General features: G+C 33.3%; 1 protein-coding gene across 5 annotated transcripts in view; it reads right to left on the reverse strand.

The window, feature by feature from the left end:
- Window positions 1–6,547: 6,547 nt before the first annotated feature.
- LOC150100425 (E3 SUMO-protein ligase PIAS2-like) overlaps window positions 6,548–25,605 on the reverse strand; it is a 380,802-nt gene continuing 361,744 nt past the window's right edge. For all 5 annotated transcript variants that reach the window (XM_090403234.1, XM_090403237.1, XM_090403233.1 and 2 more), the window contains 2 exons: window positions 25,226–25,272; window positions 6,548–13,831 (listed from right to left, as the gene is read on the reverse strand). In XM_090403234.1, the coding sequence (XP_090259360.1) occupies window positions 13,748–13,831; window positions 25,226–25,272 (131 nt within the window). In that variant the 3' untranslated portion in view covers window positions 6,548–13,747. The remainder of the gene's footprint in view (window positions 13,832–25,225; window positions 25,273–25,605) is intronic.

Raw genomic sequence — 25,605 nt, forward strand, 5'->3', positions numbered from 1 at the left:
AGTTGACATTTTCAATGATTCTGCCTATTTTCATTGTCTTTGTATTTTAAATACTGACCTTGATACCATATCTATTACAACAGTTATTCACTTTAGTCAGGGAATCTTGCAGACTTGTAGCAGATTTATTTAGAAGTATAACATCATCTGCATAAAGCAAAGAGCTGACATTAACATCTCCAATTTTGATATCAGGTTTAATACCACTTTCCTTCATAATGTTGGCTTGATTTCTCTACTATTTTGACAAATAGTAGAGAAATCAAGATCTGTAAGTTTTGTAGATCTGGAAAAGGCATATGACAAGGTGCCAAGAGAGAAGCTATTCAAAATGCTACAGTTATATGGTGTCAATGAAGCATTATATCAAGCAGTACTTCTGAGTTGTAAGTCAGCAGTTAGAAATGAAGGAAGATGATTTCATGTTAAATCTGGTGTTAGACAAGGATGTACATTATCACCTCTGGCGCTAGTGTCCTTGATAAATGTGGCGGTCGAGTTTAGCTAGTCTAGAAAACGTGTTTTTAAAGTTAAATATAGTGTGGCTTTTTGTCACAAATTGTGCTGCAATTGTGCATCGGTTAGAAACAAGTGTCCTTCAGTGGTATTATTGTTTGGAACTGTGTTGTATACATTGTGTTTTCACTGCCGTTTGTTTCACTATATCAACGTGTAAAGATGGCGTCCAACAAGAAACGTACGTCAGCGGCGCGCAGGACTTCTACTACTACACGAAAGGCTGGCTCAGCGTTAGATTTTTCGCAATGGATGCGTTGCGGAAACTGCTATATGTATGCACCGAAAAATGTGAAGGATCTGTGGTCGGTCTGGCAAAATGAGAAGAAGGAAAATGTCGACGTATGTGAGAAGTGTCGGGATAGGCTGGAGCGTTTAGGAATGGAAGCTGACATCGGGACCGTAGCGGAAGAACTTCGGCAGGAGTTTATGAAAATGAAAAATGACCTTCATCTTCTTCATGAGGAAGTGGAAGTGATCGGTAAGGAGATACTGGAAGTTAAAGCTGAGTTTAATGTGTTAAACAGAGAAATTAGGACTATAGAGATTACTTTAGCTGAAGTAACTAGAACAGGATTACATATGGGTGAGTCTTTGGTTAATGATTCAGTAATAAATAGTATGGGAGTGATTGGGAGTCAACATAATAAAACCACAAGTGGCCTAGAAGAAATGAGATGTAGTGAGAGTGGGGGGGTAAGTAATAGAGAGTTGAGTAATGAAGCTGGGAGAGTCATGCTGAATAGTGTAGAGAATGAGTCCATGAGTGTGGACTTGAATGAAGTTATGAGTGGTAAAATATATGGTGATTCTATGATTAAGGGTATGGAGAGTGGTATGCATGAGGAGTGCTTGGCTGATGGGACAATAGAAAGAGTGGCTTTAGCAATAAAGAGAGGGCATGAAACAGACAAGATGATAGTTATGGTGGGTACGAATGACCTGAGAGGTAGTATAAATCGGGTAGGAAAAGATTTAAGAACATTATTAGATATTGTGAAGAGGAAAAGTGTCAATGGGAGAATAGTGTGTGTGCTGCCTCGTTTTGACAATTACGAGTTAAGTAGACGAGCAATGATAATGAATGATATGATTGCAAGAATGTGCAGAAAAAGAGGTCTGGAGTTTGTTGATGTTTGGAGTGTGTTTGAAGGAAAAAGGCAGTTGTATGCTGGAGATGGACTGCATCTTAACATGGAAGGACATAAGCGATTGAAGAAGTTATTGTTTTCTGAACAGGTTGAAGTTATTGGGCAGGGAAACTAATATTGAAAAGGTTGAGTGTAAGAGAGAGAAACTTTAGCACTGATTGTGTATTTATTGATCCTTATAGGCAGAATAAATTGCAGAAGAGAGGGGATAAAAATCGACATAGGACTACGGTAGTTAGTGACTTATATATCAGTTCTAAAGCCGGTACAAGATCTAGAAGGAATCTGCAATTTTTGTATACCAATGCTAGAAGCATTCGAAATAAGAGAGAAGAATTTTTGGCATTAGTCAGTGAAATCTCACCAAAAGTTGTAGGCATTAGTGAAACTTGGCTGTCAGCAGAAGATGTGGTCACTGGAATTGAATGTGATGGGTACAGTATTTTCAGGGAGGATAGAGAAGATAGAACAGGAGGAGGAGTACTGTTGATGATAGCTGATGTGTTGCAGCCAAAGAAAGTAGTATATCATGATGATAGACATTTGAATGAGAGTTCATTTGAGGCAGTCTGGTGCGAAATAGTGACCAACGCAACCAAATATACAGTTGGATGCTGCTATAGGCCAGGGAGTACGGGGGGAGATATTGAATTCATGCATCAGCAACTTAGTGCAATGAGTGAAGGCTTAGTGATTATTATGGGGGATTTTAATTATGGTGACATCAATTGGAAGGAGGAAATATCACGTAGCAAAAAGGAAATGGAGTTCATACATCTTCTACGAGATAATTACTTGAAACAGCACGTAACTGAAGGGACACGTGGGGTGAGAGTGTTGGACCTGGTTATTGGTTCAGAGGTTATATGCATAAGTAAGGTGTTCTCGTTACCTCCAGTTGGTGAAAGCGATCATGTGGTATTGACTTGGGAGGTTGCAAAATCTGTGGATTTTTCTATTAAGAAGGGGTATGTACAGAACTACAGGTTAGGCAATTATAACAAGCTTCGGAGTGAGCTTGCAGCCATCCCATGGCAGAACATATTGCAAGGGAAAGATGTTAGCAGTGCTTGGGATAAAATCAGTGGGTATCTGAGGAAAGCAATATCAGATTGTGTCCCCATGGTCAGGAGGTCAAACAAGGCAGGCATTAGATGGATGAGCAGTAGTATCAAGCTTGAACTGCAAAAAAAGAAAATGTTATGGAGAATTTACAAGGAGAAGGGCGATCAGGACACCCATGAGCAGTACAAGGCTCAAGCTAGGAAGGTTACCAGCATAGTAAGAAAAGCTAAATCAGATTATGAGAAGACCTTAGCCAAAGAGATCAAGGGTAATCCCAAAGAGTTCTTCCGCTATGTGGCAAGTAAGAGGAAGAATGACTTTGGAAGGATAACCTTAGTGGGTGCTGATGGTAGTGAAGTGACAAAATCAGATGTAATAGTCGAGTTACTGAGTGATCACTTCTCGAAAGTCTATCACCCAAGTGAGGATATCTCTACACCTATAGCAATACCAAATGTGAGAATTGAAGCTAAAGAATCAGAGGTATTAAATATATTGCAAAACTTAAATGCAAACACTGCAGTAGGCTTAGATGGAATATCAGCTCGGGTGTTGCGTGAATGTGCAAATGAATTGTCAACCCCTCTTACCTGGATATTTAATTTAAGTTTGAACTCTGGTATGGTCCCTAGGGAGTGGAAGTTAGGCAAAGTGGTTCCTTTGCATAAGGGTGGCTCTAAAACTGCGGTATTGAATTACAGACCAATCACCATCTCAGGAGTAGTGGTAAAAGTATTGGAAAAGTTGGTTAAAGACAAAATTCAAGAATGGGTGGATCAGGATATGATACTCTATAGAGGCCAACATGGTTTTGTTAAAGGTAGATCCTGCCTTAGCAATCTATTAACTATTCATAATAGAATAACATCTGAGTTGGACAAAGGAACTGGCTACACAGTGGTACTTCTGGATTTTGCTAAGGCTTTTGACAGGATACCCCATAGAACACTGTTACGCAAATTGGAGCAGATGGGAATGGATATTAAATTGGTGATATGGATAGGAGAATGGCTCAGGGAGAGATACCATAAGGTGGTGTATGGAGGAGCCGAGTCCAGAATGAGGCAGGTGACCAGTGGTGTGCCTCAGGGCTCTGTGCTTGGGCCAATGTTGTTTAATTTGTATATAAATGATATAGGAAATGGCTTAAAGGGAGATATTCAGTTGTTTGCTGATGATGCAAAGTTGTGTAGTGCAATAAAAAATCAAGCTGATGTGTTGAAAGTTTGCAGGAGGATTTAAATAAGCTGGTAAAATGGGCAAAAGAAAATGGATGTCAGTTCAATGTGGAAAAGTGTAAAGTCATGCATTTTGGGATTAAAAGATTACCAGCTGTGTACTACATCGATGGAAAGGTACTCCAAGAGATTGATGAGGCTAGGGACTTAGGGGTATTGGTAGATAGGGAGATGAAGTTCAGAGAACACATTGCTAAGGTGTCCAAGATTGCACATAGGATTACTTGGTTGTTGAGGAACACACTGACATCCAGAGATAAAGAGGTTATTATTCCCCTTTATAAAGCATTGATACTTCCACATTTGGATTACTGTGCTCAGGTCTGGTCACCTGGATTCCTTGGAGATGAGGAGGCTGTGGAGAGGGTTCAGAGAAGAGTGACCAAGTTGGTGAGTGATATAAAAAATGCTCCCTACATTGATAGATTGAGAGCTTGTGGATTGCAGAGATTGGTTGATAGGCGAAGAAGAGGGGATATGATAGAAACATTCAAATTACTAAAAGGTTTTTATAGGATTGATGCAGGGGAAATGTTTCAGCTGTGTGATAGTGATGGAAGAACAAGAGGCCATCTCTGGAAATTAAAGAAGAGTGTGGTTAACAAAGGTGTCAGAACAAGGTTTTTTGCCTGGAGGGTGGTGAATGAGTGGAATTCATTGCCTGACTTAGTTGTGAGCTCTTTGTCTGTAAATGAATTCAAGAAGAGATATGACAGATATTGTTTTGCTAGTTTGGGTCTCCCGCGATGAGTCTACTGACTCCATGGAGATACCCGTAATAATAATAATAAAAATAATAATAATAAAAAATAATAATAATTATCTATATCGATCACATTATGAAGGAAAGTGAAGTATACAGTTTCTCAAGTCACTCAGTAGAGAAATACCTCTGTAATTCTCACATTCAGTTTTATTTCCCTTTTTATATATAGGTACTATGAGAGTTCTACTCCAATCATCAGGAATTCGTCTCTCTGTCCAGACCTTCTGAACTATGCAGTGCAGCCACTGTAAGACTTTTATACCTCCATACTTGAGCATTTCTGGTCAAATATCATTTATTCCTGCTGCTTTTCCACATTTCAGGCTTTTGATGGCTTTTTCTACTTCAAGTTTGGATATGTATGTAAAGACCCTCGTTAAGTCTTTGGACTCCCTGCAGGTGTCACAGAATAATAATAATAATAATGTATTCCTGATTGCATGCCTTCGCAGTGTTTTTTACCACTGTGCTGTCATCACTGCTTGTTTCATTTAGCAATTTTTCGAAGTAATTACTCCATACTTCAAGAATATCTTTTTCTCCAGTTTTCATGTGACCTTTATCATCTATAATTTCTTTTACAGCACTCTTTCCTCCATTTCTGAGCTTCTTCAACAACCTCCAGAATATCTTGCTACCTTCTTGATATTTATTTTCTATGTTCTTACCAAAGTCCTCCCCTGACTTTTGTTTAGCTTTCTTACATTTGTTTCTGTATTCTCTAAGAGCATAAGCTGACATTTGCCAGGTACTTTTTGTATGCTTTCTTCTTTTCTTTCACTGCCTCTTTAACTTCCTGTGTCCACCATGGAGTTCTGATTTTTCTATCCTTACAGACAACCTCACCACATGCCTCTCTGGCCAAATCAATTAGTGTTTTCTTCAGGGCTTGCCACTGAATCTCCAAGGTTTGGTTCCTGTTCTCAAACTCTTTCATCCTTTCTTCAATCAGGTTTGTGTTTCAGTCTACAGTTCACATATGAGAGCTGCTCAACTTTTATTCGTTTTACATCTTTCTTACATGTTCTTCATTTCAATATGAAATTCAATTTTATCCTGCTCAAGACTAAATGGTGATCACTTCCAATTTCAAATCCTTTGTACATTCTGGTATCTTGCACCAGGGAGAAAACATCACTATGAACAATAACATAGTCAATGAGACTTTTTTTTATTCCTTGCCTCTTCTCTCCATGTAAATATGTGCACATTTTTATGTTGGAACATTGTGTTAGTAATAACCAGTCTATGTCCCAGCAGAAATCCAACAGGTATTTGCCATTATTATTAGCTTTGCTCTTTTCTCCAAATTTTCCCAAAATATTTTTGTATGTCTGACAATCATTTCCTACTCTGCTATTTAGATTCCCAACAAGGACCAACTTTTCCTTTTTTCATTGTGTTAGTTGCTTTCTCTAAAGCCTCAAAAAATTCCTCCACTTCTACCTTAATATAACCTTTTGTGGGACCATAGGCACAAATAAGTCTCATTGTTCACATCAGTCTACTTGAGACTGCCTGCCATTCAAGAAGATTAGCCTCATATTTAGTGTTGAATACTATGGCTACTCCTTCTTTTCCTTATTGTCATTGCCCGAATACAACGTTTTGTATTTATTGCTCAGAAAGATCTCACCAGTTTTGCCTTGTTTTGTTTCAGTCACCCCTAATATGTCGATATTTTTTTGAAGACTGGTGAGCAATAAATCTCCATCCTGATATTGGAGTACTCTCTCTTACGCACCAATCTTGCCTTACATTTACATGGCCTGAAATGTAATGATTGTATTAAAGTGGAGATACAAGATAACTTTTTAATGGAATTATAAATCCCAACAGAAAACAAAATCATTTAATATATATATTACAATGGATACATAAAAAAATCCAATAAATAAATGAATCAACAGCTTTGTTAAATGTATTTTCATTAAGGTGCACTCAGCTAACAATAAGTCATTTGAATATTTTAATTACCTGTTTTATTTTACAAAATTTCATTGAGAAGTTGAATGAGCATTGTTTACCTGGATATAATAAAATGATGCAATAACAGCATTTTTCACCTTAGAAGTTGCTGGATGACAAAATATTAAACTGATTTTCAAACAAAGTCAATAAGATTGCTTATAAGAAGGTTCTTTTCTCAAGATAACTATGTTATCTATAAAAATACATAAGTAATCAACTATTTCTGATAACAGCAATATGTAACTTAATTTACAGGTAAACATAAGAAATATGAATATACAAAAATTAAGTAACAAATGATAGACAATCATGAAATATTTATAAAAAGTGTCATCACAGCATTAAATAATCTGTTTTTTTTTTTGTTTTTTTTGTGGATTAAATGAATCACAGTAAGTGATAAGTGGAACATAAAACAACTGCAACAAAAACAGGAAAGAATGTAGTGGAAATGATCCTGATGTTCAAAAGAAAAACTGAATAAATTTAAACATGATAGTCAAAAACTCTGATAATGAATGCATCACATAATAAAGTTGTTCTGAAGAAATTATTACAACTATTGAGTTGGTTTCTTTTTCTTTCTTTTTTGATATGAATGAAAATAAAAATAATATAATCACAAAAAAAAAAAAAAAAAAAATCCAACATTTTATAAGTGCAAAAGTATTTGCTTTCAAGTTTTTTCAATATTCAGAATAGTGCTGTGCAGAGCATATATAATTCTGGTCATAAGAATCCAGAATTTACTGAATATAAATGAGGTAGTCTATTCATCCTGAATAAACAAATATACTTTTAATCAATGCATATGGAACTAATCCACATTGACTGATTGCTCTATGATACTTTTTATATAGTTAATTTTCTCTGAAGAATGTTCATTGGCTGTAACAATATTGCCAGCAGTATATATTAGTGGACTGTTAAGTTATACAAAGTACTTTTTTTTTTTTTTTTATCATGTATGCACTTTCTATTAGTCAACAAGATATGCTCCATGAAATAGGTGTAAGATGACTGCCATTTGGTAGTGAAATACTTCCTTTGTCAATAAAATTAACAACTGCAAAATCTTATGTAAACAGTTTTTGCTTTTTAATGGCATATTCAATGTTCACTAATAATTTAAGCAGTCACCATCATGAAAGAATACTGCTTCTTTGAAATAGCCAAACTTACCAGACTGAAGATGAAAAAGAATATATCCAGTAGTAGTTTGCATGGTCTTGTCATGAACTGTCTTTTCTAAATACTCTTACAAAAATGGCAATGAAAGTAGAAACATGGGTTTTAAACATTACCGTAAATGACAAATCTAGGCATCTGGTTCAACACTTGATAACAAGTATACAGTCAACTCTCACTATAGCAAACACTATTATAATCAACTACCAGAAAGTCTTGGTTGAAGCCCATAGGAGCAGCGCTATTCTAAAGGATTCACTATAGCAAATTATCCAACCATAACACACTATTTCTGTGGTCCCTAAGAGTTTGCTGTATTGAGGATCAACTGTAGTTTGTGTACTAATGAAGAATTCATTACATGAAATAAACTACATAAAAACTCTTGAAGCATAACAGTTATTCTCTGGGAGCATAATACCTCAGTTTTATTTATGCATGCATGTTTCCAAGATCATACAACTGTTCATGTGAATAATAATATAAGTATCATTCTGTCAAACAGTGATCAGCATGGTACGGTGGTCTCTAGTTATACCAGCACATCTAGATCAAATTCAGATAGAATGCAGATTAATAATATATCAACTTTCAGTGAGTAAGGTTCTGCATGTGTAGAATTAATATGAAATTCATAAAATTACATGTCATGGTAGTGTAATATTCTGTACCCTATTATTTATACTCAGTTTATAAATATACAATGTTTCAGTATTTACATGTTAATTTATTCTTTAATTCATGCAGTTATATGTTATGTATTATACAGCCATCTGTTGCTCCAATATTTTTTATATAAACTTTTACTATTTGTGCTTGTGATATTACTCACCTTACACATTAACATAACCTCTTTTACACTGTAGTAGTTCATAACAGGGACCACTCTTATCAGACATTCATTTTGATTACTGTTGCTGTATAAAACTAGGAAACAGCAGAAGATCACTGATGACCTGGAAGCACATGTGCTAACTATCACTGCCTACAAACAATATGCATGCAAATAAAAAATATCCATCTAAATATAGCCATTTGTACATTTAAGATGGCAATTTTATTCAGCAACTGCTATCTACTTTTTTTTAGTGTTTTATTTCTAAATAATCAATATTTCTTTCTTTCTTTCTATTTCTATCCCCCATTTATGAGTTTTAGTAATGTATGAGTGCATGCTATTACTAGAACATCTAGCATAAATAAAGACATAACAATCATACAATGAACATTCCCCCTAGGGAGATAGAAATTATTTATATCCCCAGGGATATAAAATATTCTTGTAGCGACTTATTGAGAGGTCATGCACACTGCTAATAAATGTTACAGAGAATCAACATTTTTACTTTTGAAGTCACTTATGAATTAGAGGTAAATATGGCAGATCTTGAATGTGACTTTTGTTCTTTGTTATTGAATCTCAGGCATCTATGATTTAAAAAATTATTTAAAGAGTGTGTTGAAATTATTTTATATAAAAAAAATTAACATATCAAGATTTTAGAAGATGCAATTATAAAATTTGAATAAAATGTGCTGTAATATTTTTTTTATCTACATACTGGACACAGCAACTACACATTCATTTTTTTAAACAAACTTATCTGCTTCAAAGAAAATAATATACTATGTAATCTGTTTCCCATTCCCAATGAATTGAAAAGGATTATATTGGTTGGCATTTTCTTGAAATACACTGAAACACACATGAGATACAAACTTAAATGGATATTAAAATAATATCACTCTTTAACTTATAAAAATGAGGTACCTCATATTTTAAACTGTTAATACTCCATTATATAGTTATCATAGCTGAAGTGAAATAAAGACATCTATATTCAGTTTTTTTTTAAATTTAGGAATAACACTACTTTTTTCTTTCTTAACTTTCTTTGAAGCGAGGTCCTAATTAAACACATTTATAGATACTTGGGTGACAGTGGTTATATATTTGTAACAGATAAGTTATGTTAAAAAAGAACATCATTATACCCCCACCACACAATTTATTGTTTTCTTTAGGACCTGTTCATTCCCTTTTTAACCCAAGATTCTTCTTCTTTTTCAATGACAGAAATAAAATTAGATTACATAACATTTGATTTTTTATTAACGGGCGACGTATATACAAAATATATATATAGAATTATTACTCCATTATATTTCTTCCTTGTTACAAGGAAGGACATCATCAGGGAAAGAAAGATGAGCAGATCAGCCGATAACATTCGAAACATGAGCCATGTAGCATGCTTACTTACCTACTCCCTGCTGATGATGTCCTTGTAACAAGGAAGAAATATATCAGTTAATAATTCTCTTTTTCTGTATATGTGTCAGTGTTATTAAAAATGGATTATGCCTACTACACTACACATGTTCCTTTAAAACATCCAATTACTTAGCAGTTTATGGTATGTTGTTGAAAAAAAAAACATCAAGGAACCATGATCAAGTGTATGCCTGAGATTTTACAATTAATTATATATTTAAATGATGACATTTATTTCACAGTAGCAAATCGGCAATCTTAATATGAATAAGAAATATCCATAATAAAATCTTCCTTCACTGCCTTAAACTCAATGCCTGCAACTTGGCTTTATATGTGATACCATGATAGGGTGCTCAATTCTATCAGCAAAATCAATATTTTATTAATAAGATATATATGTGACACAGATGAAAAAATTCTCTCCAGTCTCCATTTCTGCCATATATGCTAAGAACTAAAATTAAAGTAAAATAGTAACTTCTGATGTGAAATGATTCTTGATAATTTATCCAATAAAGAAAAATTTTGTAAGACTTTTTTTTGTTTTTGAAATGTAATAATACTTCATGGAAATAAAAACAAAAGTTATTCGGTAGAGAGGTAAATATAAGAAAAAATTAGTTATGGGTGCAGTAAAAACAAAGGCAAACTAATGCTTGCTTTTTTCCCCCCTTCAATAATCACTGTACCATCACAAATTAGATTAATATGAAACCATTTTAAAAATGCCAATTTACTTGGAATGATTACTGTTTTATCATTAATGCCATACAGATGATGAAATAATTTAACATTAGACTAATAACTATAAAACACAAAATACATTTATCAACAATTTCACTATGCACCAGGAGTAGTTATAACTTAATATATATAATGAAACAGCATAAGAAGCATATTGCAAAAATCTCACATACACTATCATGGAAACTCTCTGAGTGTTAGCTTCAATAAATACACAGGACAAAAAATATATATAAAATAAGACAAGTTCAATTATATAAAAGCTACAACACTGAATAAAGGAAATAATGAGGAAATAAAAAGTACATTTTTATTTCCTCCTAATTTCTCCTTTTGAAAGAAATGAAACTTATTAGTACTGATGAGTATAAAAAGTACAAAGCCTTGAACATAAATTACAGTGGGCAGCTTATCTTTTGATGCTGGCTGTCATCATTTTATTTAGCATATTCTTTCTCTCTTCAATGTAATAGAGGTTTTTGCTTTTGTTTCTTATGTAATCAAAGTTAAACAATGAAAAATAACACTTTCAGGATTAATATTTGATCTAGACTTACTAGTTCACTTATTAATAGATAACTAATTTCATTATGCTCTAAATATATATCTGAATTTATTAGAAGTTATCACACAGCTGTGTTATGTACATGCAATAATAAATAAATAAAGAATAACATGAAAGCAAAACACATGATTGCATGTATGTTTACATGCTTATACAAATATAAATATGCTCATTAAATTGTTATATATCTAAATAATGAACTAATGAACAAAATCACTGGATGTAAACAGTTGATGGCATATTTTAGAAACACCTGTAAACACATTATGTTTATACAGTATTAAATAACTTTTAAATAGGTATTTATTTATTTTTTTCTGGTGTGATTGATTCTGAGCTTCATGCTTTTGCAAAATTTCACAATAGGAATGAATGAGAATTAATATGCATGTCAAAAAAATGTTTCATAGTGTTTAAAGGCAAGCCACCATACAATTCCAAATTATATACATATATATAATATGAACTGGACATGCATGGCAACATCATTATTATGATAGTTGATAACATCTTCAAGCAAAAAATTATGAATAACAAAGATTAAGACTGCAAATCTCAAGTAGAGATTAATATATAACTAATTTTCTATTAGCATGGTTCTGATTTATTCTTTGCATATGTTTGCTTCTATATATGCTAGCACAACTTTAAAAGATAATGTTTTGCCATCTGTTCTTACATTTTTATTTCCTCCTAATTTCTCCTTTTGAAAGCACTGAAACTTATTAGTACTAATGAGTATAAAAAGTACATTCATAGATGTAGTCATAACATCTGTTATATGCATAGTACACTGAAGGATAATCTAATTTACAAGCAACCACTGAAAAATATTTCATATATAACTGCATGAAGATCATAATTGCATTTCTTTATTTTAATAATGACAGCACCCTAAGACAGTTCTCATTCATGACTTGATATACCAAAAAATAAAAAGAATAATAAATATATGCATCCTGTTTTCTCACATCTCAATTTTATTAGTTAATAATGAGACAAATCACTTTTTTTTTTTAAAAGAGCGATTATAATTTATCATTTCGTGTCAATTGTCATATCTACATTAATAAGATCAACTCTTATTTCTATACTCTCAACCATCAAATTAAAAAAAAAAAATTTCTGTTAGAAAACTTGTGAATTACTTTTGTTGTATAAAAAATACTTGATATCGTAAGGACATAAGCACTGAAAGTCTAGAAATATTTCTATACATGTATGCTAAGAACTGTGCATGCACGCACACATACACAAATAGTCAACTGTTAAAGATGTTGAACAAGTGATTTCACCACTAGAAGTTTCTTTACATTACAAATCAATCAATTTCTTATAACTGAAATCTAACCTCAGAAAGAGAGAGCTAAATTTCTCAGCTGTCATGACAAACTTATTACTATGATTTCACAATCTTGTAATAAAGTATTTTTCATTTTTCAGTTGTACAATTTGATAAAGCACAAATCAAATGCAAAAAAAAATATCCGTCATGAGAGAGTCTTCATATTGCCGATGAAACTCACTGATCATTTTTGTTTTTAAAAGTGTTCAGAAACTGCAAACATTAAAAGACACATTGCAAACAAAGCTGTTTCCTTTAATAGACAATGTTAATTATTTATAAAAACTGAATGTTATGATACTTTGCACATATGAATAATGATTTTTAAATACTGGATTCTGAATGCATATATACACATGAATTATCTGTGAACAGTCTTATAAACTACCAGGTAGTGGGATGACAAAAAAAAAAAATAAAATAAAATAATAAAATAAAATAAAAAAAACCTACCTGGAAGAAAATGTTAACATCAAACACAGTTTTTTAACATATAAATGATAGTATGTTTCTTATGTTTCCATGCCAGATGCCACTTTTTAATACATTGTTCCCCCTTTTTATTGTATCTGCAACAAAGGATTTGTGACAACATGAAATGGAAATGTTTTGAGTTTGTGAAACTCCAATATCCTCAAAAACTGTCTTTCTTGCAGATTATGGGCAGATTTGTACACTAATACTACCATTCTGAAGATCCTTCTATTAAAATGGAAATCAACACAAATCATCACTACCTCTGTACAGTAAACAAACATACATGCATACAATATATGTATGCATATACAGACATATATACATTAATGCATGTCTGCAAGATGTCTTAAATCCACTCTGATTATGTAGTGATAACAAGGTGCACATTTCAGTTTCACTTTCAGAAAGAAGGAAAGAAAAGAGAATCTCCAAGGCAGTGTAAATTAGTCTAGTGATATCACATCTGGTGTGGTGCTCGATGTATTCCTCATAACCATATTGGAATTAACTGTTGAATAGGAAGGAACCTGAAAGAAAGAAAAAAAAAAAATATATATATATATATATATATATCAATTTATAGACAAAATTATGTTTAAAATGTAATGTTTAAAAAATAAATACTATAATCTGAAGTTAGTAGAGGAAATTAGCACACAGCTTAGAAAACAATTTAGCCCATTGAGAACACAAATTAATCACTCATAAAATAAATAAGCATTACTATTTTTATGTTCACTGCACAGCTCTGTTGCATTGTTCAGCTACAATAATTTATTTTTCTTTTATTTTCCTATTATTTGAGAGGAAAAACTCAAGTTTCAAGTAGAAGAAACTTGATGTTTTCAATTAGGGCATGTGTAATTCTTTCAAATGTGTAGTGAGGAGGGATCAAAGGTACAGCAAACTGTATCTATTATCTCTAAATTAAGTATAAGTACAGTGAAGGATATTATGTATCCATTCTTATTTATAACCAGATGCAGAAATATAAGTTTTAAAATTTATCAGAGAGCTTATAATAATATAACCTTCAGCACTGCAGTTGCTTGCACTACTTAAAAGACAAAAAAAGTTATATTATTCATAAGTGAACTCTCAGTAGGAACATACTTTTAATACTTTATGTATGCATCTACTGATAGTTTACTTATGAATAATATAACTTTCTGATATGGGATTGTCGGAGTACTATTATCCTCTAAAGGCTTCTATCTGGTCTCTAATGAAAACCAACAATATGAAACAGCTATCAGGCCAGTGAACCCTAACAGCAATATAAAAGGCAAATATATGGATTCCTAGGAAGATTCCATGTGTTTTAAATTGTGCAATTCAAGGCTGAAGGTTATATTACCCAGAAGCAGAAGGGCCTTATTAGCCTGGCTACCACATTTGAAAACAAAAATGCAATGCATACATAATATTATATATTATATCTGAACCAAAATATAAAATACCACTACAAGCACCACATTCAATGAATGGCACTATCTATGCAATAGACAAAACATGCTTTCAAAACCCATATTAGCCATTTGTCTGAAGGTTACATAAAGCAAGAGGTTTGAGAGAATGTACACACATAGACATTCAATGCAACTGGTATAATAGCAGTAGTTCATGATGAGTTGTTCATTGTGTGTCAGTCCCAGAGAAGAGGCTTACAATGCAGTAACTGCATCAAGTGTTCACTGGTGTGAGCATGCCTGCTAATGGTTACTGTAACAGAAAACAGAAATTATAATGCAGGAAGAATGTGTGTGTGTGCGTGTGCGCATAACAGAAGATTTATTAAGAAATTTATTTTTAGATGAAGTTTTTCTATGAAGAAAAAAATCAGAGGTAAACCCATGCCAAGTTTACGATAGGTGTAACAAGAATTGAGTTGTTTTAATGATGCCTGGTACACAAATGATGCATGACTCTGTGGGTGTAAAAGTCATACTTCTTGTACTGCTGGCCCTACTTTTTATTTTCAACAAAAAAGTTTGAACAATAAAGAGAGATAACATGAAATGTATGTAGCCCACATTAATTGTAAAATAGCATGCAGAAGTTTGGCAACATCAGAATAGAAGACTCCCTAACCCTTTCCTGCAATAATAATAGGGATAAGCACAATTTAAAAATGCATGTTTCTATTTTTAATTAGCTACAAAAAAAAACATAAGTAGTGTTATTTATGTGCATGTTCCAACAAACAGAACTGAGGCTAACACTTCAGTAAAGGCACACTCTACCACTGACATTATCATTTAGTTTAGTTAACAAGAATATTATGCATCCATTCTTATTTTAAAACCCTTAAGTTTCTATATCTAGTTATAAATAAGAATGGATGAATAATATCCTTGTTAACTACACTCTTGCCAGACTGAAGTTTTTTCAGTTCTCTATTTTAATACTTTAAGTACGAATACTTTTTAGGTGCATTTTTTAACAATGTATAAGCACCTAACACAATTATTTTGTCCAGCTAAATACATATAAAAAGGATAGATTTTAATGGAAATGTTATTTGGAATGCTTGCTAAACACATGTTAGATCATCTTAGTTTTGGCTGAAAATTTGATCATTTTCAGTTTCAAAAAGCAGCAAAATGACTTGATTAATTGCTGTGATATAATGACCTAGCTCATCATCTAAGAATACTACTATAATTGACATTATTTGTTAATCAAAACAGATGATCAAATTGATCAATTACATCAGTGATGCTAGCTCTGCAGCATCACTGAAATCTTTATTGTCCATTGTGTGCAATGTTTGCAGTTGGTATCCTGTACAGTTCTGTTAAGAAAACTATGATACTGGTGCTAACGATTTATTACTACTGAGCAACATTAGAAAATTTCAATACAGAACTATGGGTCAGTGACAAGACATATTTATTTATAACTAAATTGAACTGAGTTGTTTAGAATTATTGAAAATATCTAGAAGGAATGCTGTTAGAATTATATTATGTATCAATATTTCCATCAAAAAACTGGAATGTGGAAAAACAGCAGGAGTTGGTGATTTGATCTTGCATGACAGTTTTGGAATACCGACATAATGCAATCCCAAAGTCGTATTCACAAGATCAAATCCCAGATGATTAAAGTAGAACTCTCACCACAACAATTTATAACAAAAGGAAATAAAACTGTTTGGTGAGTTTGTGTTGGCAAAATCAGTTTATTCCTTCTTCCACAGGCTTCTTTCCTCTCCTTTATTAAAAAAAAAAAAAAAAAAAGGCATATATCTGAAAAAAATAGTAGAAGTTCTAAATTAAATGGATATAATCTTAATATTACTTTAAAATCGCATGTCAACTTATCAACTTCATTAATTCTCCTAAAGAAAAACTCCATCCTTTAAGAGATCTGGTATTTATAAAGTACTTCGTGCTTTCAGATTAGGTGTGAGAGAAGGATACACATTATCTCCACTGTTATTCATTATCTATATGGATTGCATTCTGAAGGAAAGTGGCATTAAACCGGATATCAAAATTGGATATAGTAATCTCAACTGTTTTGGTTTATGTAGATCATGTTATACTATACTCTCGAATAAATCCAATACAACTCTGCATGAGTCTTCAGCTAAATTGAGTGACTACACTACTATAACAGACTGGGTATAAAAGTCTGCAATAAAAAAAAGACAAAGACTATGAAAACAGGCTGTAACATTGAATAAAAACTTGGGAAATGCACAGAATAAGTACAACATTTCAGCTATTTAAGCACAAATTTTAGTGAAGATGGCAAATTAAATAGATAGTAATAGGTAACAGGGGAGATCACACTCCTACCAGGCACATCCCCCCAGGTGGTGGATGGGAGAAACCCAAACGGATTGCTCTGAATAAAGAATAAAGAGCCATGGACCAAAGGATGTAGCAGAGACATGGCAAGCTGGCTACATTACTATGCAAGTAACTTCCATGAACCGGAGGAAATCTACAAACAGAGAAAATGCTACTGCATACAGGACAGCCAACACGCCTACTCAAAGACCACATAGAGTAGGTGAGAAATCAGTGATGTGGTCAGCAAAAGACGTGAAGTATGTAGCCAACCTCAACAGAAGATCATTTTATCGACCTGGAAAATTGTAACTAGTTAAAGAAAAATTTCAAAAGACTGAAATAGAATATTTTAGGTCTATCAGAAACACATTGGTGTGGATTTACCAGAAGGAAGACTGTACTTCTCAGGAAGAAAAGATAACATACACAGAGAAGGAGTTGCATTGTTAATTGAGAAGAAACTTATACACTCAGTAATTGAAATAAATCCAGTGTCTTCCAGAATAATCACAGCCAAGTTTCAAGCAAAAGAAAGAGGTCAAATAATTAAAATAATCCAAATATATGCAGACAGTAACCATCTAGAGGAAGAAATAGAAAATTTCTATAGGGAACTACAACAGGAAATAGATAGATCAAAAAACAGATAACTTGTGATAGTGATGGGAGATTTTAATGCTAAACTAGGACGGTTTGTAGTAGACAAAAAAAGATATGATGGGACAATTTGGATATGGAGAACTTAATGACAGAGGAGAACAATTGCTGCACTTCTGTAAAGCAAATGACCTAATAATTGCAAACACATTGTTTTATCAGCATCCTAATAATAAATATACATGGACATCCCCAGATGGTAATATAAAGAACTGCAGAGATTATATTATCATAAACAAACGATGGAAAAGACCAGTAAATGATGTTTGAACATTAAGAAGTTTCAATTTTGACACTGACTATGAAATATTAACTGCCAAAGTGAAAATAAAATTTAACAGGAAAAATAATATGAGTAAAGAAGAAAGATTCAATCTATCAAAACTAGAAGACAGTTCAATCAGAAGTCAATTTTTAGGACAGATGCACCTGAGATTAAAACTCTCCATCTCAGTGGAAAATACTGGGAAGAGGGAAAAGAAACAGTGTTATTAATTGCAAAAGATATCCAAGGTAACAAACCCAAAATAAACAATCAATGGATAACCCAAGAAATCCTAACCACAACAGAAGAAAAAAGAGAGGGTAAAGATATTTGTAAACCAACAAAAACAAAGAGAATAGAAAAAAATACAGAGAACTAAAAAATAAAGTTAATAACCTATGCAAAAAAGCCAAAGAAAAATGGCTAGAAGAAACAGCTAAAAAATGCCAAGAAGGATACCAACAAAACAGCCTAAAAGTTTTCCATGACACTACAAGAGAAATCATAAAGGAATTCTCAGCAAAAGCAGTAACAATGATAAACAACAAGATGACTGAAACCTGGGATATTGAAGAGATAAGGAAAATCTGGTCGAACCATTTTAAGATTATCTTTTATCAAGGAAATAAAACTACAATGCCAACAATAGAAGAAAATAATAAAACTGAAATTCCAAGGTAACTCTTAACCAAATACTGCATTTTCATAAGCTTGTGATTATCTATGAAATTTTATAAATTTCAAAGGCAAGTACTGCTTTACTATTTGGATATAAAAAACAATACTGGATATTTATTATTAATATCCTTGATTTTAATAATTCAACCTTGTCCATAAAAATTCATCAATGTTGATATAACTCTTCATTTATTTACCAAAACACTAAGGTATTTCATTTAATTAAGTCTCCACTCTTTTGACTTTTCTGAATTATTCAAATTCACTATTTATGCTAGTATCACATGGAAGGGAAATATATATATATATATATATATATTTTTTTTTTTAAAGAAAATTTACTATTCTTGTGGCCCCTTAAAGTTTGCTATATATGTATATGTGTATATATATATATATATATAGAGAGAGAGAGAGAGAGAGAGAGAGTTAACTCTAGATTGGATTGCCACTTTAGTTAATTTCTATATAGAACAGCTGGAGACCAAACCTTAAACCCAGCCTTTAGTCCAGTGTTGATGATGTTATTTGGTTCTATCTATGGCTTAAAGTATATTAAGATAAATTAAAAGATCAGATAAGATATTTAAACAGCAAGCAACCAAAAGCAGGCACAAATATCAAATTCAGTCTCTTTAATTCCAAGTCATAAATGAAACATCTTCTTTGAAAAATGTAATATTTCTAGACACAAGAAAGCCCTTATCTGAAAATGACATTAGTCTTCTTCTTCGCGTTATTCCTGCTTCCTATGTAGGGTCCGCGTGTTACTTAGATGCGACTAAGTGTTAGTACTACTCCCAACCGACCTGTCGCCTGGTCTGCCGCTGGGGGGGATATATTTTTGACTGTAGAGGTGTATGTTCATGGGGCCGGTTTGCCTGTTTGCGGGATGAAAAACGCAAGATAAACTGGCAGAAAAAACCCTACTGACCGCGCCCAAGACCGGCTAACTTGGCTATGCCTGAGGAAGATCCTCAAATTCCTCACGTCTACAACGGGAATCGAACTTGGGACACTCCTTCCCCAGTCATATGGTTGCAAAGCGCAAAGCCACTAGGCTAACCGCGCGGTCTGAAAATGACATTAGTATGAAAATGACTAATGTCAAAAATAATGAAAATGACATTAGTATGTTCCACAAATAACTACACACAGTACCAGTGAACTATAAGTTTTGCGATTTCCTTTGTGTGGGATTGAAATTAAAACAGTAACAAGTAAACGTTGATTATGCATAGTATCCAAATCTGAAAGGTTTCCCTAATTCTGACCAAAAATAAAATGTAATTATCAAAGAACGAGCCATATGGCCTAATTTCAGCAACATACATTAAACAGTGGATATTAAAGATCCAATATTATTTCAATGTAGAAACTTCAGAAGTTTCAAGAATTTGACTACAGAACTTATGAGACACAATCCTCGGCATTGGAGTTGCCATATTTTGCACTACTTAAAAGACATGAGTGCTGTCCAAGCATCCACATATTTGTTTAAGTTCATTCTGATAAAGGTTTCACTGACCTGAGAGCTGTTTTGAAATGGTCCTCTTTAGAGACCTGACAGAAACCTTAAGAGAGCGAGAACTCCCATTCAATACCAAGGCAATCATATGTCAGAGAGTTGTATATTTTATAAGTGAACTCTTGGTCAGTGTGTAATAGTAATAAATATCAAAGAAAGAGTCATTTGGGCAATGAAAATTATATGGAAATAGTGGATATTAAAGGCCAGTGAAATCTTTATCAAAATGCACTAATAAAAGGTGAATACGGAGGCTTGGGCAGCACTCTCATGTCTTTTAAATCGTGCAAGCTAAGGCAACTCTGATGCCAAAGACTGTATTCTCATAAGCGTTCTTGTCAAAATTTCTAAACTTCTAAAATTTCTACATACATTCAGTTTTCAAATAATGTTTGATCTTTAATATCAGCTATTTTTATATAATTTACATAACTGAAATGAAACTGTATGGCTCTTTCTTTGATAATCATTATTATACACTGACTGAGAATTCACCCTGAAAAATACAACTCTCTGACAAAGGATTGCTTTGGTATCTTACTCTCTTAAGCTTTCTTAAGAATGGTAGGCCCATGCACTCTGGCAGTTTGTCTGCTGTTTTATCATGCAAAGTCTTGATGGCACTTGCCTCTGGTTGTGCCAAGCTGAAGTATTGGAGCTACTTGACAAAGTGACCTTTTAGATCACTCAAGAGTTTTTGAAGTTGACAATTTGAACAAATTGAATTGCCTGGTCTCTGAAGAGAACCAACCAGTTCGAAACAGCCATTAGGCCAGTGAAACCTTTATAAAAATGCACAATAAAAGGCAAACATACAGATGCTAGTGCAGCACTCATGTCTTTGCAAGCTAAGACATGAGGTTAGTAAAGGTGTTAGAGCTGGGTTCTTTACTTTTAGAGTAGTGAATGAGTGGAATGCGCTCCCTGAGTCTGTGGTGGATGCTGTGACAGTGAATGAGTTTAAGGCGAGGTATGATAGATACTGTATGAATGTCAAATAGTTGTGATGAATATGATTTGGGGCCTCCCTCGATGAGTCTAATGACTCCCTGGAGTTGCCCGTAATAATAGTAATAGTAATAAGGCAATTCTGATACTGGGGATCATATTCTCATAAGCTCTGGTCAAAATTTTGAAACCTCTGAAGTTTCTACATATATTCAGCCTTGAAATAATGTTGGGTCTTTAACATCCACTATTTCTATATAAAACGTAGACTATGTCACTGCACTATAACAGGATCATCATAAATCCTGTGAGAAGTGACTTGTTAAGCTGCTTTTATTAGACTCCATCTGTATATACATCCTGTTAAAATATATTTTTTAACAATATTTCTGTGGAAAAGTTTTGATGTTTCCTGAATATCAAAAGTATTTTATTTGTTTATTTATTTTTAAAATCAGTTTTTATTAAAATTATCATAACAACAGTGGTTTAGAAACCAAGTTAATGTAATTTTATCATGTCAAGCACTCAAGGAAGAACTAAAATCCATCATGGAGAAGGAACTCAAGGATAGAAACATCAAAGTAGTGTCTGCAATCAAGAACAGTGGAACAAATAGTCCCAGAAACAGAAAAGCCAAAGAAGAGGTGGATCTTGGAGAAAATAATGATAATTCAAGAAAAAACAGAATTAAAGATTAAGGGAGAGAGATCTCTGTGGAAATGGAAGAACAATATAGAGCAAAATGCTATGAAGTGAAGAAGGTGCTTAGAAGAGACAAAGCAAAATGGCTAGAGGAACAGTGTGAGGATATTAATAAATACTATGGTGAATACAGAACAAAAGTAGTATACGACCGGCCTGATTGGCCGAGTAGTTAGTGTACCGACTCTCTCCAACCAACAGGCTGTGGATTTAAATACTGCCGTGGGCATAGATGTTTATGATTGTGTTTAGGTGGAAGATAAATTTCATTACTTGGTGTGAGACCATTGCCCCACTTATGGGAGGCTTGAAAATGTTCCATGGTTTCCAAACTATGTAAAAATAAATATAACATATGCCGGCCTGGTTGGCCGAATGGTTAGCATATCCGCTCTCCAGCCAAGAGGCTGTGGGTTTGAATCTCCACCTTGGTGTGGATGTTTGTGATTGTCTGTGAAAATACTAGTGGTGGTGGACAGTAGATGCTGTTGGAGTAGATGATATGGTTCGTTGTAGTTGGTGCCCTCCCTCGATGAGTCTTTGGACTCCCTAGAGGTGTCAGGTAATAATAATAATAATAATAATTTCATGGATGGGAGCAACATAAAATATATATAAAAGATCAGAAACATCAACAAGTAATGGAGTCCAGAGAAGGGAACCACAGAAAACAAAAATGGTGAAATCTTGATGAACACAGAAGAAACAGGAGAGAGATGGACAAGTTACTGCTCAGTTATATAAGACACAGGGAGATGTTGGGGATACAAAAGAAGTTAATTGATGAATCAAGGGAAATATCACAACCAAGAAACAGATGATATACTGAGGGATGAGGTTATAAAGGCAGTAAAACATCTGAAAAACCATAAAAACCCTAGGAAATAATAAGATCACTAGAGGGATGTTGAAACACAGCGGCAAGGTAAGCATAGACAAACTGTATTGGGTATAATATAGCATATGATGAAGGCAAAAAAACACCAAAAAGAATGGACAAGATCCTTTCACAAAAAAGGAAGCAAAATGGATTCAAAAACTACAGAATAATTGCTCTAATGTGGGAAAAGTATTCATGACAATATTAACAGAAAGAATAAGAAAACTAATGGAAGAAAATCTGGAAGATAAAGTCCAAACAAATTCTTGACCCATCTCAATGTTGCATTCACAAATGTTCCATTAGATAAAACTAAAAGTTACTCCACAAGAAGACATTCCTGCAGGTGTTGTTCATCTCTTTGATTTCAATTTAGACCATGTGCCAGAATGAATTTTGTCAAAAAAACAGGGCTCTCCTATCCTTATGAATTGCTTCACAGTTTGAACAGTTATTGCTCTGTAACACCCATCCCAGATTCTCAGTATGGCACAGTTCCATATCTGAATTTAAAGATTATTTAAATTAAGGGGATATTAAATCCTGCATTGTTTTAAAACCGAATATAGTATAATAAAGTATAAAAGTATCGGCAACTATTAGCGTGAGCTAATTCAAGTAGTCCAAGTACAAACTCGGGCAACTTGCAGCAAACGTGGTAAAGTTCTGATCGCTATTCTTGGTATTTTCCATAATGTAAAACACATTTCCTAGGAAATGTATGCTATTATTACATTATGGCAGGAGGTCACTACCCAGACCGATTTCAGCCTTTATTGAGGCTTCATCAGTGAGTAGCTAGACCAAATTAATACCAAAGGGTATAGCGAAAAGAACTTATATACTCTGCCATACAAGTTGTCAAAAAGGTGCACCCATTAAGTTACTTGAATATAAAGGGCCAATAGGCTTCATTTTGACGATATAAACATTATTTAAATTAAGGGGATATTAAATACCACATTGTTTTAAAACCGAATAAGAAAATCAAAGATTGGAATCAGAGAGTTTCCTGCCGAATATAGTATAATAAACTATAAAAGTATCGGCGACTACTAGCGTGAGCTAATGAAAGTAGTCCAAGTACGTAGTACAAACTCGGGTTTTTCTACGTACTTGTTTGTATTACGTACTTGGACTACTTGCATTAGCTCATGCTAGTAGTTGCCGATACTTTTATAGTTTATTATATTCTATTCGGCATGAAACTCTCCAATTCCAATCTTTGAGTTTCTTATTCAGTTTTAAAACAATATGGGATTTAATATCCCCTTAATTTAAATAATGTTTATATCGCTGAAATGAAGCCTATAGGCTCTTTAAATTTAAGTGAATTTAAAGATTTCTTAGAAAGATCAGTGTCATTCATCCTTGTACAGAGTTTATTTCAGAAACTGAAAATGACTAATGCATTTCCTTCCTATATCTGTTTATTCTTTGCCAGCTTTAGTTTTCTCTTTAGAAAGAACACCCACACTGGATTTTCTATTCATAGTCACCATACAAGTCAAAAATATGGCATCATTAAAACTCTTATTCAAGCTCATTCATCACTGTGCTTTCTACTGAGGCATTACTAACAAGAAATACATTTTATCTAAACCATCTTCTTGTCAAATGGCTTCACTAAGCTTTTGCCAGTCTCTCAAGACTAATTCTTCATAAACGAAAAGCTTAACCAAGCGAATCTACAAATTACTCAAGTCCACTGGTCTCTGAGTTGGTTTTCACCTGATTAATAAAGTTACTTCCTTTCTAGGCTCTGCAAAAGTCTTTTGGCCTATCACACATTGACCAAACTGGCAGATCTGCAGCTATTCTTCATGAGGAACATCTAGACTATATTAAATTCCATGAGCTAGAAAAATCTGGACTTGCTTTTGTCTGTTTCTATGGAAACAGACTAAAGGCATACGTAAAAGCTGTCTTCTAATGGAATGGTTGTATAAAAAAGCTTTGTGAAAGTATATGTGTAACAGTGAAACCTTGCTACAATGTCCCAATCTGAATAGATTTCAGGGGCTTAAGTTATCTTCATGGGAAATTGTTCTTCACACAGATCACCGTAATTAATTTTTTTTTTAAGATATGGATTTTAGAGCTGTTTAGAGGCTACTCTACTTCATTCACATGTCACTACATGCTTTCATTGTTGATTCTTTTGATTATAATTCTTCAGTTGTTATTATAGTAAACACAAATACTGAGCCTTGCTAACATCATCATGATCATTACACTTCTGGTAATGATGACCCAAACTAGCAAGTAACCAGTTATGCAACTAAAACACTGAAGCAGGTCATGCCTAACCAGACTGCTGACTGATATCTTTAACAGTATCAATATTTTTCATGGATTTTAGGATTTCTGTGGTAGGATAGCTGACAGCATGTAATACTATTGTATCATAAATTATATTCAAAATTATAACAAGAATAAAAATACATAGCATCATACCTGGCGGTCAGTATCTGATGACTGCAATATGGAAAACAAATCAAAATCTATAAAAAAATAATAATAAATAAAATAAATCATCTCCTCCTCTGCAAGGAATTAATTTTTATTAAATAATTTCACTTAATGACTATAATTTAAATCAAAGATATTCTGCTTTGTGTTCACTGCAAACTGTTGAATATAAATTTTATTTGCTTAATATAGTAAAAAAGAGTAATCAAGATTGCTTTAAATTTATCCTCCTACATGTTTCGCCAATTTTTCTATCGGCATCTTCAGGGGATACAAAATTAGTAAGCTATATGAAGGTAACAGACTAGGTTATAACTGATGGTTCTAATTCATACAAAAATTAGTATTGTGCGAGACAATGCGCG

Source organism: Typopeltis vanoorti, chromosome 13, assembly GCF_054136105.1.
Source record: "Typopeltis vanoorti isolate ZY-2024b chromosome 13, IOZ_Tvanoo_1.0, whole genome shotgun sequence".
Classification (NCBI taxonomy): Eukaryota; Metazoa; Arthropoda; class Arachnida; order Uropygi; family Thelyphonidae; genus Typopeltis; species Typopeltis vanoorti.